Raw genomic sequence first — 16,294 nt, 5'->3', positions numbered from 1 at the left:
AATTCCAATCATATTTCAAGCAATTCAAAACGTCATGGTGAACAGTGCGCATCTGAAGCGTCTTAGCTGAAGGATATAATTCATTACTCATCAGCTTTAACATATCAGCCAAAATGTTCTTATCCGGCCGATAATGATAACATTAAGAATGGACACATATCTGCTTATACCAATATGGTGGCTGATATATCGAGCATCCGTATTATTTTTGACTAAATATAGAAGGCAGTATTGTAAATAGTAAGCAAGTGTTCCGCTCTGCACATTTAGTGATGAGGCTTGAAGTAGTATTTATGCTAATAATATTTTGCTTGTTTTCTTGTCTAGCGGCACCAGAGTTTACGAAAAGACCTCAAAACATGATCGGCGTCTCCGGGGGTGTTGTATCCTTCGTTTGCCAAGCCACAGGTGACCCCAAGCCAAGAGTAACCTGGAACAAGAAAGGGAAGAGGGTGAACTCTCAACGCATCGAGGTAAGACGTACGAACATATCAGCTGAATAATCAACCATTCCTGTAGTATTTCTCACAAAATGCCATCAAAAGCATCTGGAAGTGTTTCTGGGTTAGCTCTCAAGTGTTTATGAAGCACATAGCTTAGCTTCTGTGGTATTTAGCAAGAGCTAGTATATGTCTTATTTTCCTTGCTTGTTTGCTGTGTTCTTTTATCATAACACAGCTGGCAGCTGTAGTGTCTTGATCGATGTTTGTATCCTAATTAAAACTAGCTCTGCATTTAACCATTCTGTCGCTATTGAACAAAGATGAAAAACTTCCCTCAAAAAGATCAACACAAAAGTGTGTTGGCGGTTCCAATCCAATCGTTGGAGCAAACCCAAGAGTACGCTCAACTCTGGCTCAAATTATCATCTTCATTGCTTTTAAAAGTCATTTCGTGAGGGGTTTGAATTAATTTGTTTTCCCCTGAAGGCTTTGCTTTGATATTGATCTACACACACTTAGGACAGTGTGCCATCACTGGGCTGCTTCTCATTATCGTAGCCTTGAAAACTCACCCCCCCAAAAAAACGAAGAGAGTTTTGCCACTGGCTTACAAAGAGCCTCGTTCCTCTTTGTCATTCCCTATTGATTCGTGCGACTGTTTCGCTACAATGACATCAAATGCGAAAGCACCGCTGGAGCCTAATTAACTCTCTTGCATAATTCGAGCTCACAGCAACATATAGATGTCACAGCAGCCTTAAAATAGAAGCGTAACGATTTGCATCAAAATTAACTGAATCCAAGGGTTAAGTTAAGAGTTAGGGATGCTGGTTGACCAAGGAAGCGAGAACACCAGCATCCAAAACCTTTCAATTAGGAAGTTATGTGTCATTTACCAAGACCAGAGCAAACAGGAATGTAGTGCCTTGCTTTTTGGCGTTTGGGATCGGTAACGCTCCACTTCTGGGATTGAATTCTTGGCCTTTTTGTCTCTTTGTAGTAAAATATTCCACTCTTTGTCCCTCTCACACAGACGATAGAGTTTGACGAAGGTGCGGGGGCCGTCCTGAGAATCCAGCCTCTCCGGGCACCTCGAGACGAAAACATCTACGAGTGTGTGGCGGAGAACAGTGAAGGCGAAGACAGTGTCCAAGCTACCCTGTCGATCATTAGAGGTAAGAGCACAATGATATGGGTTGACAGTCAGATGTCTTCAATCCTGCTTCTAGAGCACCAACACATCTGCCTGGGATTTTCTACACTCTCAGACAAAAAGGTACAAAAGCTGTGACCATGGCAGTACAATTATAAAAAATACACCTTATTTACCCCTAAAGGGCACAAATTAGTAGTGTTCGGGGTAACACATTGATTGATTTGTGTAATCAGATTACTTTTAAGTAACTAGTAACTATCAAAGTAACTAACTTGCAACTACATATGAGTTACTTTTTCAAATAAGTAATGCAGGTTACTTTTTTCTTGTTGTTGCTGTTTTTATTGACGGTAAGGGATTGGTTAGGGTTAGATTATTTCTCTCCTGTCCCAATGTTGAGAGAAATCGTGAGTAAGTGCATTACTTTTGCGTTACTTTCTCTCACCTGGGCGATGTGAGATTAACTCATCTCGCTTACAAAAAAAATTCAGCATTACTCAAAATATATCAAAAGAGTGAAATGCAATCTCAAAATATTATGCAAATTTTCAATAATTACATGTATTGAATTACACAAATATACTTTAATCTCACTTTATTGACCAATGTATTTGCTACTGACCTTTGATGATCCACTTCAACTATACTAATAAACAAAAAATGACTTGTAAACGTAATTGTGTTCAACTTTCTTCTTTTGCGTTCTATTCTTCTTCAATCCAGAATGGCAGCACAGGCGTTTTTATTAAACTGCGCCCTCTACTGTTTTTGCTTTTATTTTCTTCATTTCACCCTTGGTGTGAAAGGGCCTTTACATTTGCCAAAAATAGAAGCAAGCCCAGCCCAGGTGAGAAAAAGTAATGCAGAAGGAACTAAGTAATGCAATTAGTTACTTTTTGGAAGTAACCCAATATTGTGATTAACTTTTCCCAACCTGAGGAACTTGATTAGTTGGTTCAGGTGTGTTTAATTAGGCCTGGAGCTGAAAGCTTCAGGGAACATGATTTGATTCCCCTGCTTTAAGTTTGTGCTACACATCCCCCCGGGGACCCACCTACAAGAATGCTTCAGGTATTTCACAAATTAAAACACCCTGATTCAACTCATCGGCTTCTATAGGGAGCCATCTAAAGTCCCGAGGACTGGAGTTGAGGAACATGACCTACAGCACCATCTAAGCAAAGTCTGGTTAACTTAAATGTGAGCCAATATTACAGTTGCAGAAACTCTAAATCCATCTGGCCAGTTGCAGATCCTCTGGTCTTCAACATTGAGTTATTCGTTTGTTCCCCGTGCGCCGAGGTCTAGCCATCTGCCTGGTCATTGCCGATCGCTGGAGCAAGCAGCTTGCAGGCTTCTTCCTGGGCCCAAACCCAAGCCGAGGGTTTTTGTAGGCAGCCCAGTTTTACATGAAAATCCTGGCTTTGGCAAGACCCATGCGGCTCAGGAAGGGAACACAGGCGCTAGCACTAGGGGGAAAAAAAAAACGGCTGCTCCCTCCTTCGCTCTCTCTCATCCCCATCTGCTGTGGGCCTGCGTTTACATCGAGCCGTATCACAAGAGCAAGCCCCACACACACACACTTGCAAAAAGGCCGGCACATGTGTCCATGTGCTCCCAAAGGACAGTGCCTCAGCTCCTGAAAGCCTGTGTGGACATTAGGGATGCTTCAACACAGTTAGTCCATGTTTCAATACATACCTCAGGGTTTTTAACCACGGGTTTTCTATTCTTAGGTGACAGGAACAGAAAGAGGTTAAGGAGAAAATGTTTTTATTGTAATACTCTTTCTATATTTTACTTAAAATACTTAAAAAACCTTACTTAAACGTAACTGCGCTGCTAACCTGCTCGGATCTCATATACAGACACGCGATTTTACTTTCACTTTAGACATAACGACTGCGTTTATATATGTTAACCTTGTGTGTGTTTGACTTTATTAGCGCAGTAAGACTACTTAGTCCAGTAATCACGTGTGTTTGACAGACGTTTAGTGCGCGCGCTCAGCGTGAATGAAATGTTTAACAGGCCAGGCTAAACACCCCCTAACTTTAGCGCATATGATTGGATATTTGCTCATATCAGCGCGTAGACTCACAGGCAAACACAGTCGAAATAAAAAAGAGAAATATTTCAACGAAGAGAAATATAAAGAATTAATTCACAAGTGCGTATTCAACCGTGAATGCCGTACTGAACGGTTCAATATTATATTGAGAATTGTGGCATCCCTAGTGGACATCAATCAAAATCAATTAAACTGTCCACCATCTTGCTCACAATTTGTGGTCTTGACTCGAGCAGGCTCTTCTTTTTATCCGTCCCTGGCCAACTTCTGAAGCTGGTGACTTCATTAAGTACTCGGTCACCTTGCCGTCTTCAGGGTGTGTCCGCCCGCCTGCGGCTGAGACAACACAGGCAGGCTTTGCTGCAAATCTGCCCGTGCTCTTTCCAGGGGCTTAGGTTTGTTTTTAGCTGCCTTCTGGCTGCCCACAAGAGCGGTGAGCAGAATGCTTAAGATGTGCCATCTGCTTTTCCACCGTGTCGCAGAGTCCTCTGAGAGTCCTTGGAGGAGTCTCGGAGAAAACCAAGGCAAAGACACCTGCAAGCGTCGCTGCTTCTCCTTGGGTGTTGAACCTTTTCTTTCCCTCCTTTGCTTTCTGCTCTTGTTGCCTCGCTGTTTTTCCTCCTCATTCTGACCCTGGCTTTGAGCCCTTCTTGGCAGTCTTGTCCACCACCGACCCAGAGCTAGCACTTCATAGAGTCCAACAGCAACAGCAGCCCAGGTTTCGCCATCTGCTCGCACCCTGCGAGGTGTCAGACTCTCGCACACATCTTTACACATTCAGGTGTGTCTGGCCTTAACTTGCCCCTGGTCACGCTGTGAGAATGCTGGATTCAGGGTGCGGGCCAACAAAAGATCAAAACGGTAACTCTGGACAGCACAGCTGCGCGTTTGGCATCGCGCAACCCAAATCCAAAAGTGTCAGACCACCTTCTCAAAACATTAGCTCTTGTCCAAAACCTTCTACTTTTTTTAGTCCAATAGACTAATAATCGGTTTTACAGATAATCGGTTTCACCAGTATTTTCCCCAATATTTTAGTATTTTTTGTCTCGTCTCACACATTTCTCTTTCACTCTATATATAATTATACACTTTTTATTCTGATATTTCATTATGTTTTTTAAACTCATAAGTAGAGATTGACCAATAATCGGTTTTATAGATAATCGGTTTCACCAGTATTTTCCGCAATATTTAAGCATTTTTAATTTCGCATCACCTCACACATTTCTCTCTCTCTCTCTCTCTCTCTCTCTCTCTCTCTCTCTCTCTCTCTCTCTCTCTCTCTCTCTCTCTCTCTATATATATATATATATATATATATATATATATATACAGTCTTGTTCAAAATAATAGCAGTACAATGTGACTAACCAGAATAATCAAGGTTTTTAGTATATTTTTTATTGCTACGTGGCAAACAAGTTACCAGTAGGTTCAGTAGATTGTCAGAAAACAAATGAGACCCAGCATTCATGATATGCACGCTCTTAAGGCTGTGCAATTGGGCAATTAGTTGAATTAGTTGAAAGGGGTGTGTTCAAAAAAATAGCAGTGTCTACCTTTGACTGTACAAACTCAAAACTATTTTGTACAAACATTTTTTTTCTGGGATTTAGCAATCCTGTGAATCACTAAACTAATATTTAGTTGTATGACCACAGTTTTTTAAAACTGCTTGACATCTGTGTGGCATGGAGTCAACCAACTTGTGGCACCTCAAAGCTGTTATTCCACTCCATGATTCTTTAACAACATTCCACAATTCATTCACATTTCTTGGTTTTGCTTCAGAAACAGCATTTTTGATATCACCCCACAAGTTCTCAATTGGATTAAGGTCTGGAGATTGGGCTGGCCACTCCATAACATTAATTTTGTTGGTTTGGAACCAAGACTTTGCCCGTTTACTAGTGTGTTTTGGGTCATCGTCTTGTTGAAACAACCGTTTCAAGGGCATGTCCTCTTCAGCATAGGGCAACATGACCTCTTCAAGTATTTTAACATATGCAAACTGATCCATGATCCCTGGTATGCGATAAATAGGACCAACACCATAGTAGGAGAAGCATGCCCATTTCATGATGCTTGCACCTCCATGCTTCACTGTCTTCACTGTGTACTGTGGCTTGAATTCAGAGTTTGGGGGTCGTCTCACAAACTGCCTGTGGCCCTTGGACCCAAAAAGAACAATTTTACTCTCATCAGTCCACAAAATGTTCCTCCATTTCTCTTTAGGCCAGTTGATGTGTTCTTTGGCAAATTGTAACCTCTTCTGCACATGCCTTTTTTTTAACAGAGGGACTTTGCGGGGGATTCTTGAAAATAGATTAGCTTCACACAGACGTCTTCTAACTGTCACAGTACTTACAGGTAACTCCAGACTGTCTTTGATCATCCTGGAGGTGATCATTGGCTGAGCCTTTGCCATTCTGGTTATTCTTCTATCCATTTTGATGGTTGTCTTCCGTTTTCTTCCACGTCTCTCTGGTTTTGCTCTCCATTTTAAGGCATTGGAGATCATTTTAGCTGAACAGCCTATCATTTTTTGCACCTCTTTATAGGTTTTCCCCTCTCTAATCAACTTTTTAATCAAAGTACGCTGTTCTTCTGAACAATGTCTTGAACGACCCATTTTCCTCAGCTTTCAAATGCATGTTCAACAAGTGTTGGCTTCATCCTTAAATAGGGGCCACCTGATTCACACCTGTTTCTTCACAAAATTGATGACCTCAGTGATTGAATGCCACACTGCTATTTTTTTGAACACACCCCTTTCAACTAATTCAACTAATTGCCCAATTGCACAGCCTTAAGATCGTGCATATCATGAATGCTGGGTCTCATTTGTTTTCTGACAATCTACTGAACCTACTGGTAACTTGTTTGCCACGTAGCAATAAAAAATATACTAAAAACCTTGATTATTCTGGTTAGTCACATTGTACTGCTATTATTTTGAACAAGACTGTATATATATATATCTCAAAACGGTAACTCTGGACAGCACAGCTGCGCGTTTGGTATCGCGCAACCCAAATCAGAAAGTGTCAGACCACCTTTTCAAAACATTAGCTCTTGTCCAAAACCTTCTACTTTTTTAGACAACATCAGACTCCAGATGTAGGCTAGCCTATGATGCCTAGCTTTAGGCATATTTCAATCCCAGAATGCATTACACCAGGCTAAGTGGAAAAAAACTTAGCGAATAACAAATAAGCTGTCTATTTTTGATGTTATGTATTATGCTTGTTAAAGTGTTGGGCTGTTATCTTAGCGACATGCTAATGGAAAAAAAAACTCCATTGGATGCTTGTTGTTTAGTAATCGTTTGAAACTTTCAGCTCCACTCTCATGTATTAAACTATTTAATAATCTAGGAAAAAAGGAATTTATACCCAAAAAGCTGGGTTGTTTCAACCCATGTTTGGATCAAATATGGATAAACCCAACCATTGGGTTTAAAAATGTGGGTTGGGTTTGTCCATATTTGACCCAAACATGGGTTGAAACAACCCAGTCTCAATCAGTCTACAGGATACCTGTATGATATTACACTGGACTAGCGGTTTGGGAAAAAGATGGATTTATGGATCAAATGTGGGTGCCATCTTCTGGACATAGGCAGGAATTAATGGGGTGCGCAACTCTTGCAGTGCATTATGGGTATTCTCTAGACATTTAGCGCACATCGGTTGTACGCTCGTTATTGCGGTGCATTATGAGGTTCATTGAGCGCACTGTGGCGTCGGACAGCACTACGAATGGCTGGTCAGTCAAATGTTGCCCTATGTAAGGGTATAGGGGGCAATTTCGGACACAGGATATGGTTCCTTGTGTGAAGAGAACTATTAGAGTTGCCTATGAAGAATGTCTTAAATCAGTGCAGTATTAGAAGGCTGAAAGTAGACGGTATTCTTATCTCTTTGGCAGTTTGTCTTGCTTTCTTCACCTCTTCTCATCTCTAATCTCATCCCTCACTTCCAGAGTTTGCTCTATGACCCTTCCTCCTTCAGACTCTGTGCGCAGGAACTCGTTAGCGCTGCAGAGCACCAGAGAGGATGATCTCACCACTGCCCATGCCCGTTTGATCAGACGCTTTTAATTGGCTGCTACCCTGCAGGACGAGCCGCGTTTGTTCTGCCGATCCTCGCGCGGTTTTAATTGGACTGTTCTAAACCCAGACGCTTGCCGCCGAGCCCCTTTTATTAGCCATCTTTTTAATCACAGCTTTCGCGCTGCCATTTCCAAATTCGTCCCTGTCTCGTTTGTCCCGCTCAAGCACAGTCTGAGGAATCTTAATGTCACTCTTCTCTCTCTGTGTCTGGTTGAGTGTCGTTTCCTCTGATCAGAGACACTCAGCACTTTTTAGATCAATACAGCAAAGTTCATATCTCATCGCCTCACACATCTCTCTCTCTCTCTCTCTCTCTCTCTCTCTCTCTATATATATATATATATATATATATATATATATATATATATATATATATATATATATATTTGTGTTTATGTGCGTGTGTGTGTGTGTTTATGTATGTATGTATGTTTTTATTCTGATATTTCATAATATTTTTTAAACTCACAAGTAGAGATTGACCGATAATCGGTTTTAGCAATAATGGGTTTTACCAGTATTTTTTCCGAAATTGTAGCATTTTTAATATCTCATTGTCTCTCTCTCTCTCTCTCTCTCTCTCTCTCTCTCTCTCTCTCTCTCTCTCTCTCTCTCTCTCTCTCTCTCTCTCTCTCTCTCTCTCTCTCTCTCTGTGTGTGTGTATATATATATATATATATATATATATACTTTTTATTCTGATATTTAATTATAGTTTTTAAACTCATAAGTAGAGATTGACCGATAATCGGTTTTACCAGTATTTTTTTTGTTTCGTCTGACACATTTCTCTTTCTCTCTTTATACATTAAAATATTATTTATAAAACATTATTTATGTTTTTACATTGTTTTAACTCATCAAAATAAGTTAAGAAATGTTATACTTCTTTTTATTTGTTATACAAGATCTCATTTTTTAATTTAAGTTGAAATAACTTAAACATCAAAGTCGATTGTACTGCAAAAGTTCAAAATTTGCCTTTTTTTATAGTGTAGAAATTGACCAATAATCGGTTTTACAGATAATCGGTTTTACCAGTACTTTTCCCATTATTTAAGCATTTTCCATATCTCATCGTCTCACACATTTCTCTTACTCTCTATAAATATAGACTTGTTATTCTGATATGTAAATATAGTTTTTAAACTCATAAGTATAGATTGACCGATAATCTGTTTTACCAGTATTCTTCCTAACATTTTTTAGATCGAATCGATTTTTTTATGTCTCTTCTCACAAGTTTCTCTTTCCCTCTATATATAATTATACACTTTTTATTCTGATATTTTATTATATTTTTTAAACTCATAAGTAGAGATTGACCAATAATCGTTTTTTACAGATAATCGGTTTTACCAGTGTTTTTCACAATATTTAAGCATTATTCATATCTCATCATCTCACACCTTTCTCCTTCTCTCTTTATTATATATATAGACATTTTATTCTAATATTTAATTATAGTTTTTAAACTCATAAATAGAGATTGACCAATAATCGGTTTTACCAGTATTTTTCCCAAAATTTAAGCATTTTTCATTTTTTAAGCATTTTTAGACATTTTATTCTGATATTTAATTATTGTTTTTAAACTCATAAATAGAGATTGACCAATTATATATATATACACTTGTTATTTTGATATTTAATTATATTTTTATAATAAGTAAAGACCAAAAAATCGTTTTTACGATCTCTACTCATAAGACGGTTTATTTGTGGGCTGGTTATAAGAGACACTTGGTGGATCGGTGTTAAACGTCTTTCCACATACCTGATAAACCATTGGATGCCCGGCCCCAGGGGCATTGTGGGTATTGGTCTCAGTGTGTTCATACAGTAATTTTGAAGTAAAAGAGCATAGCTGATCACATCTCCAGCTGTTCTCCGGTGGAAGCGCCTGAGACCAGTAGAGAAAAGTGCATTATAAAGCATCAGTGCGCTGAGGCCTCAGACACAGACCACTACCTCCACCGCATGCGGCTACGGTTGAGATGCGCCGCTTAAAAACAGTGCTAAAGGTGAGGTGAAGCTACAACATCATTACATGTTTAATGTGCACTGCAAAAAATGCTCTTCTTATTTAGTATGTTTTTTTTTTTTTTTTTCCAGTCCAAATATCTAAATATTCTTAAATCAAGATGCATTTATGCATTTATGCACTTATGCATGATGCATAAGTAAAACGACATAAGATATTTGTGCTTGTTTTCTGGAGGAAAAATATCAATATAAGTGAGTTTTTGCTTAAAACAGGCAAATGATCTGCCAATAGGGCAGCAATTTTAAGCAAAAACTCACTTCATTTAGATTTGATTTTCAACCAACAAGACAAAATATCTCATGTCGTTTTACTGATCTAGTAAATGCATCTTGATTTAAGAATTGTGAGATATTTGGACTGGAAACAAGACGAAATTACTGAGTAAGAAGAGCATTTTTTGCAGTGTGGTTAAAAAAGCGGCAGACTTTTTTTTCTTAGAGAGCCACGTCTGTAAGGTCCAGCAGTCTCTTTCTCCTCTTCTATTGATTTTCCTCTCCGAATAATCTCTCTGTCTATGGCTGATCCCCGTTGGGTCAATACGAGGCTGTAATTAGCGCTGGCCTGTGTTAGCAGGGCACATGGAGTAAAGTTACAGACACACGGCTGATCGTTTCAATGGTTATCTGTGACTCTGTGTGTGTTTTGGAGCAGATCCGCTTCAACTATTGACTCGACCTCAGTCACATGTACAATAACCAGCATTAGGGTAAGATGTGTATTACGTCATTATCTTAGCAACATGCTAGCAGAACTCATTAAAACACTGTTTTTTATTATTTTGTATTAAATTGTAAATAAAACTGAAAATAAAATTCAGTCTTTCTTAAGAATAAATTAAAATAATATATATTTTGTAAATATTTGTGAAATTTACTAGCTCATGATAAAGTAATATTTTAGTGCAGTTTCTAACCATTTATTTAACTTTAACAATCGAATGACTATATTATATTATGGATTTTGTACAATTAATTTTATGTATATATATATGTGTGTGTGTGTGTATATATATATATATATATATATATATATATACACACACACACACACACACACACACACACACACACACACACACACACACACACACACACACACACACACACATATATATACACATACATACATATTTTATCATATTATGTTCATATTGTATTAGTATATTATATATAATTGTGGACAATTTTAGTGATGGGAAAAATATATTTAAATGAATTGTGATTAATTGCATTCCAAAATAAAAGTGTACATATATATATATGTGTGTGTGTGTGTACTGTATATAATTATTATGTATATATAAATACACACGTGTGTGTGTGTGTATATATATATATATATATATATATATATATATATATATATATATATATATATATATATATACATATATAGAAAGAAATTTGTGCATGTATATACTGTATATATAATTTATCTTGTATATAAACAATTTTTTTTATAAAAAATATAAAATTCTTCTTAAATATATACATTTACATTTACATTTACATTTAATCATTTAGCAGACGCTTTTATCCAAAGCGACTTACAAAGAAGGGGAGAGTAATAGAAGCAACGGAACAGACAAGGCCAACAACCTGTAAGAGCTGTAAGAAATCTCAATTAATTAGCACAATACACAATGTTTTTTTTTTTTTTTTTTTTTTTTTTTAAAAAGACAGACATCTACAACAAAAACTCACGTACACAATATACAGAACACTGGATTTTGATAGCTAAGATAGCTACAACCCATTAGGACTAAGGCTGTTGCCCCAGCTGTTGTCGTTAATGCAGATTCAGTGGCCCAATGGGTTGGTTTTGTATTCTAGCTAAACGCGCAGCAATAGCCATCTACAACAAAAACTCACGTACGCAATATACAGAACACTGGATTCTGATAGTTATGATTACTATGTAACATACCCGCCTGAAGGCGCAAATCCGGATGAGAGACGTAGATATGATCCAGGAGTGTACGCTTTTGGTCGTTGCTGTGGTGATCAGTAAGTGCTATTCTGTATTGGTCAAGTGCAAATGGAAAAGATGTGTCTTAAGATGTTTTTTAAGAATGGCTACAGACTCGGCAGCACGAATTGAGATCGGCAGGTCATTCCACCAGGTAGGAACGGTCCAGGAAAATGTCCGTGAGAGCGATTTCATGCCTCTTTGGGATGGAACCACGAGGCGCCGCTCGTTCGCAGAACGCAAGCTTCTGGAGGGTGTGTAAGTCTGAGCAAGTGAATTTAGGTATATTGGTGCCGAGCCAGTGGTTGTTTTGTAGGCGATAACTAGTGCCTTGAATTTGATGCGAGCAGCCATTGGCAACCAGTGCAGTTTGATGAAGAGAGGCGTAACATGCGCTCTCTTCGGCTCATTAAAGACCACTCTCACCGCTGCATTCTGGATCAGCTGCAAGGGTTTGATAGTGCATGCTGGAAGCCCAGCCAGAAGAGCATTACAATAATCCAGTCTGGAGAGAACAAGAGCTTGAACCAGGAGTTGTGCAGCCTGTTCTGATAGGAAGGGTCTAATCTTTCTAATGTTGTATAAAGCAAATCTGCAGGACCGGGCTGTTGCAGTAATGTGGTCAGTGAAGTTTAACTGGTCATCAATCACAACTCCAAGGTTTCTTGCTGTCCTTGATGGAGTTATGGTCGATGAACCAAGCTGAATGGAGAAATTTTGATGAAGTGCTGGGTTGGTTGAGAAAACAAGTAATTCTGTCTTTGCAAGATTGAGTTTAAGATGATGCTCTTTCATCCAGTCAGAAATGTCTGTCAGACAGGCAGCGATACGAACACTGACTGTAGGATCATCTGGTTGAAATGAGAAGTAGAGTTGAGTGTCATCCGCATAGCAGTGATAGGAGAAGCCGTGTTTCTGAATGACAGAACCTAATGATGACATGTAGATGGAGAAGAGAAGTGGTCCAAGGACTGAGCCCTGGGGAACCCCAGTAGCTAGATTATAAGACTTAGACACTTCACCTCTCCATGACACCCTGTAGGACCTACCAGAGAGGTAAGACCTGAACCACTGGAGAGCAGATCCTGAGATCCCCGTCCTCTTAAGTGTTGACAGGAGGATCTGGTGGTTAACTGTGTCAAAAGCAGCAGACAGATCCAGCAGAATGAGCACTGAGGATTTGGAAGCTGCTTTTGCCAGTCTCAGTGCCTCAGTTACCGAGAGCAAGGCCGTCTCAGTCGAATGACCGCTTTTGAAGCCGGATTGGTTGTTGTCTAGGAGGTTGTCCCTTTCAAGAAACTTAGAGAGTTGATTGAACACAACTCGCTCAAGGGTCTTTGCAATGAAAGGCAGAAGGGATACCGGTCGGTAGTTTTCTAAAAGTGCTGGATTCAGAGAGGGTTTCTTAAGCAGTGGGGTTACCCGAGCCTGCTTAAATGCTGTGGGAAAGGTTCCCGTGTGAAGAGAAGTGTTGACAATGTGAGTGAGTGCAGGAGTGATTGAAGAAGAAATAGCCTGAAGGAGGTGAGTGGGAATAGGATCAAGTGGACAGGTAGTAGGGTGATTGGAAAGGATGAGTTTAGAAATATCTGCCTCGGAGAGTGGAGAGAAGGATGGAAGCGTGTTCGTGTTAGTTGTTGAGATGTGCGTGTCAGTTAGTGATGAGGAGAACTGTTTGCTAATGAGGGATGTTTTGTTGGTGAAAAATGATGCAAAGTCATCAGCTGTAAGAGTTGATGAAGGAGGGGGAGGAGGAGGACAAAGGAGAGAGGAGAATGTTTTAAAGAGTTGGCGAGAGTCAGAGCAATTGTTGATTTTGTTGTGGTAGTATGTTGTTTTAGCAGTGGAGACATTTGTAGAGAAAGAAGAGAGAAGAGACTGATAAAAGGCAAGGTCAGTATAGTTTTTAGATTTCCGCCATTTCCTCTCTGCCGCCCTGAGTCCAGAGCGATGTTCACGGAGAACTTCAGACAGCCAGGGGGCAGATGGTGTGGGGCGGGCAGGTCTGGATGAAAGGGGGCAAAAACTGTCTAAGGAGGATGTTAGAGTGGAGCAAAGAGTGTCGGTAGCACTGTTAGTGTCCAGTGCTGAGAACTGAGCAGGTGGAGGGAGTGAAGATGAAACCATAGTGGATAGGCGAGAGGGAGAGAGTGAGCGTAGATTACGCCGAAAGGTAATCTGTGTAGGAGTATGTTTTGTATCTGGAGTCAGTATGAGGTTAAGAGTGATGAGAAAGTGGTCTGAGGTGTGTAATGGAGTAACTAAAGTGTTGTCTGTGGAGCAGTTGCGTGTGTAGACCAGGTCTAATTGGTTACCTGATCTGTGAGTAGCCGTAAATATACATGCATGTGTATTTACATATACATAATCATTATACACAGTGACTATTTAATATATAATTTTTATTTATTTTCTATTTAAATGTTGATGTTTTTCATCAAAAAAGATATGCAATTTTAGAGTAAAATGTATATATACGTAAGGAAATATTGACTAAATTTAGGGGACACCTGCACATCCACAAAAAATATATAAAGCGTGTATAAATGAGTAGCATTATTGTGTTCCAGTGACCGGGACTTCAGTTACGTCTCTCAGTCGTGGAAGTGAAACGGCTAATGAGAGGAAAAGGAGCAGCGCGTGATGGAAGTAATGAAGATCAGAGGGAAGATGACAGGGATTCGATTAGAGATGGATATAGCTGTATTATGAGCGTCCGCCTGTCATAAACAAAAGCCATTCCCATCCGCGCGCTCTCAGCTGCTCCCCGACGCATAATGCATTCGCTAAGATCTGTGGAAATCGAGGGGGAATTGCGCAGACACTAGCCAATTGCGTTCATGCAAAACCAGAAATGTGATTGGCTGTTGTCACTATAACAGTCGCGTCAACACCATAGACTGTTTAAATGTGGATGTACTGTCCGTGACGTCACCCTTAGGTTTCGGAAGAGCACTTGATTTTTTTTATTTTAATTTTTTTCACAATTCCCCGCAAGTTTATTTCTCACAATTCCTAGTTTTTTTCCCCTCACAACCCGAGGTTATCGGTCATGATTCTGACTCTATATCTCACGATTCTCGAATTAGTTTTCTCGCAATTTCCCAAAAAAATTAGCAATTCCGAATTTTTCTCACAATTCCCGAGTTTATTTTTCACAATCCCTAGTTTTTTTCCTCACAATCCGAGTTTATTGGTCACAGTTCTGACTCTATATCTTGCAATTCCCAAAATGTTCTCACAATTCCAAATATATTTCTCACAATTCCCACATTTTCCTCACAATTCCGTTTATTTCTCACAATTCCGTTTATTTCTCAAAATTCCAAAGCAATTTTCTCACAATTCCAAGATTATCTCCCAATTCGATTTTTTTTAGCGTAATCCTGATTTTTTTCTCGCGATTCCGTTTATTTCTCAGAATTCCGAAACAATTTTCTCTCAATTACAAGTTTATTGCTCACAATTCCAAATATTTTTGCACAATCCGAGTTTTTCTCACAATTCCAAAAAAATGTTTGCACAATCCGAGTTTTTCTCACAATTCCAAAAAAATGTTTGCACAATCCGAGTTTTTCTCACAATTCCGTTTATTTCTCAAAATTCCGAAGCAATTTTCTCACAATTCCAAGATTATCTCCCAATTCCAAATTTTTTTAGAGTAATCCAAATTTTTTCTCACAATTCCATTTATTTCTTATAATTCCGAAACAATTTTCTCAATCCAAGGTTTTTTCCTCACCATTCCGAGTTAAAAAAAATTTCTCACAGTCCAATTTTATTGTCACGTTTCTGACACGCTTCCTTGCAATTCCCAGAAAAAATGTCTCGCAATTCCCACGTTTTTTTCTCACAATTCCGAGTTCATTTCTTAAATTTAAACTTGGAATTACTGTGAAAAAAAGTCAGAATTGTGATAATCTCGTAGCTTTGAAAAATGAAGTCAGAATTACGAGATAAAAAGTCGTGAACCAACATGAACATTTCTCACAATTCCTATTTTTTTTAGCACAATCCAAGTTTTTTCTCACAATTCCGAAGCAATTTTCTCACACTTCAGAATTTTTTTAGCGTAATCCGAGTTTTTTTCTCTCAATTCCGTTTATATCATAATTCCAAAACAATTTTCTCTCAATTTCAAATTTAATATTATTTATTATTTATCACAATTGCGTTTTTTTTTGTTTTTTTTTTAAAGTCGGAATAGCGAGATATAAAGTCGTGAACCAACATGAACGTTCTCCGGATGTTTGACCCGGTCACAGATCTTCACATCCTGGGCCGATCTAGACTCCGCCGCAGCAGCTGTTAATATTTAAAGAGCACAGAGTCTGAAAGAGGCTGAATCTCCTCAATCTTAGGCACTAGACCATGCACAATGAGCATCTGTTCCCTCGGGCGCACACATCTTCATTTCAAACTTTAGGCCCGGTTTAGGACCAGGTTTTCCGCACGGATCCGCACAGGATGCACACGGACAGATGAGTCACTT

The 16,294-nt window shown here is 39.0% G+C and overlaps 1 protein-coding gene across 37 annotated transcripts in view; it reads left to right on the top strand.

Annotated features, from left to right (window-relative positions):
• Positions 1-16,294, top strand: part of ptprsa (protein tyrosine phosphatase receptor type Sa) — a 361,627-nt gene that overhangs the window by 185,387 nt on the left and 159,946 nt on the right. For all 37 annotated transcript variants that reach the window (XM_067415256.1, XM_067415253.1, XM_067415250.1 and 34 more), the window contains 2 exons: positions 328-473; positions 1,477-1,618. In XM_067415256.1, coding sequence (XP_067271357.1) covers positions 328-473; positions 1,477-1,618 — 288 coding nt within the window. The remainder of the gene's footprint in view (positions 1-327; positions 474-1,476; positions 1,619-16,294) is intronic.

Source organism: Pseudorasbora parva, chromosome 14, assembly GCF_024679245.1.
Source record: "Pseudorasbora parva isolate DD20220531a chromosome 14, ASM2467924v1, whole genome shotgun sequence".
Classification (NCBI taxonomy): domain Eukaryota; kingdom Metazoa; phylum Chordata; class Actinopteri; order Cypriniformes; family Gobionidae; genus Pseudorasbora; species Pseudorasbora parva.
This window is presented reverse-complemented; position numbering and strand designations above follow the sequence as displayed.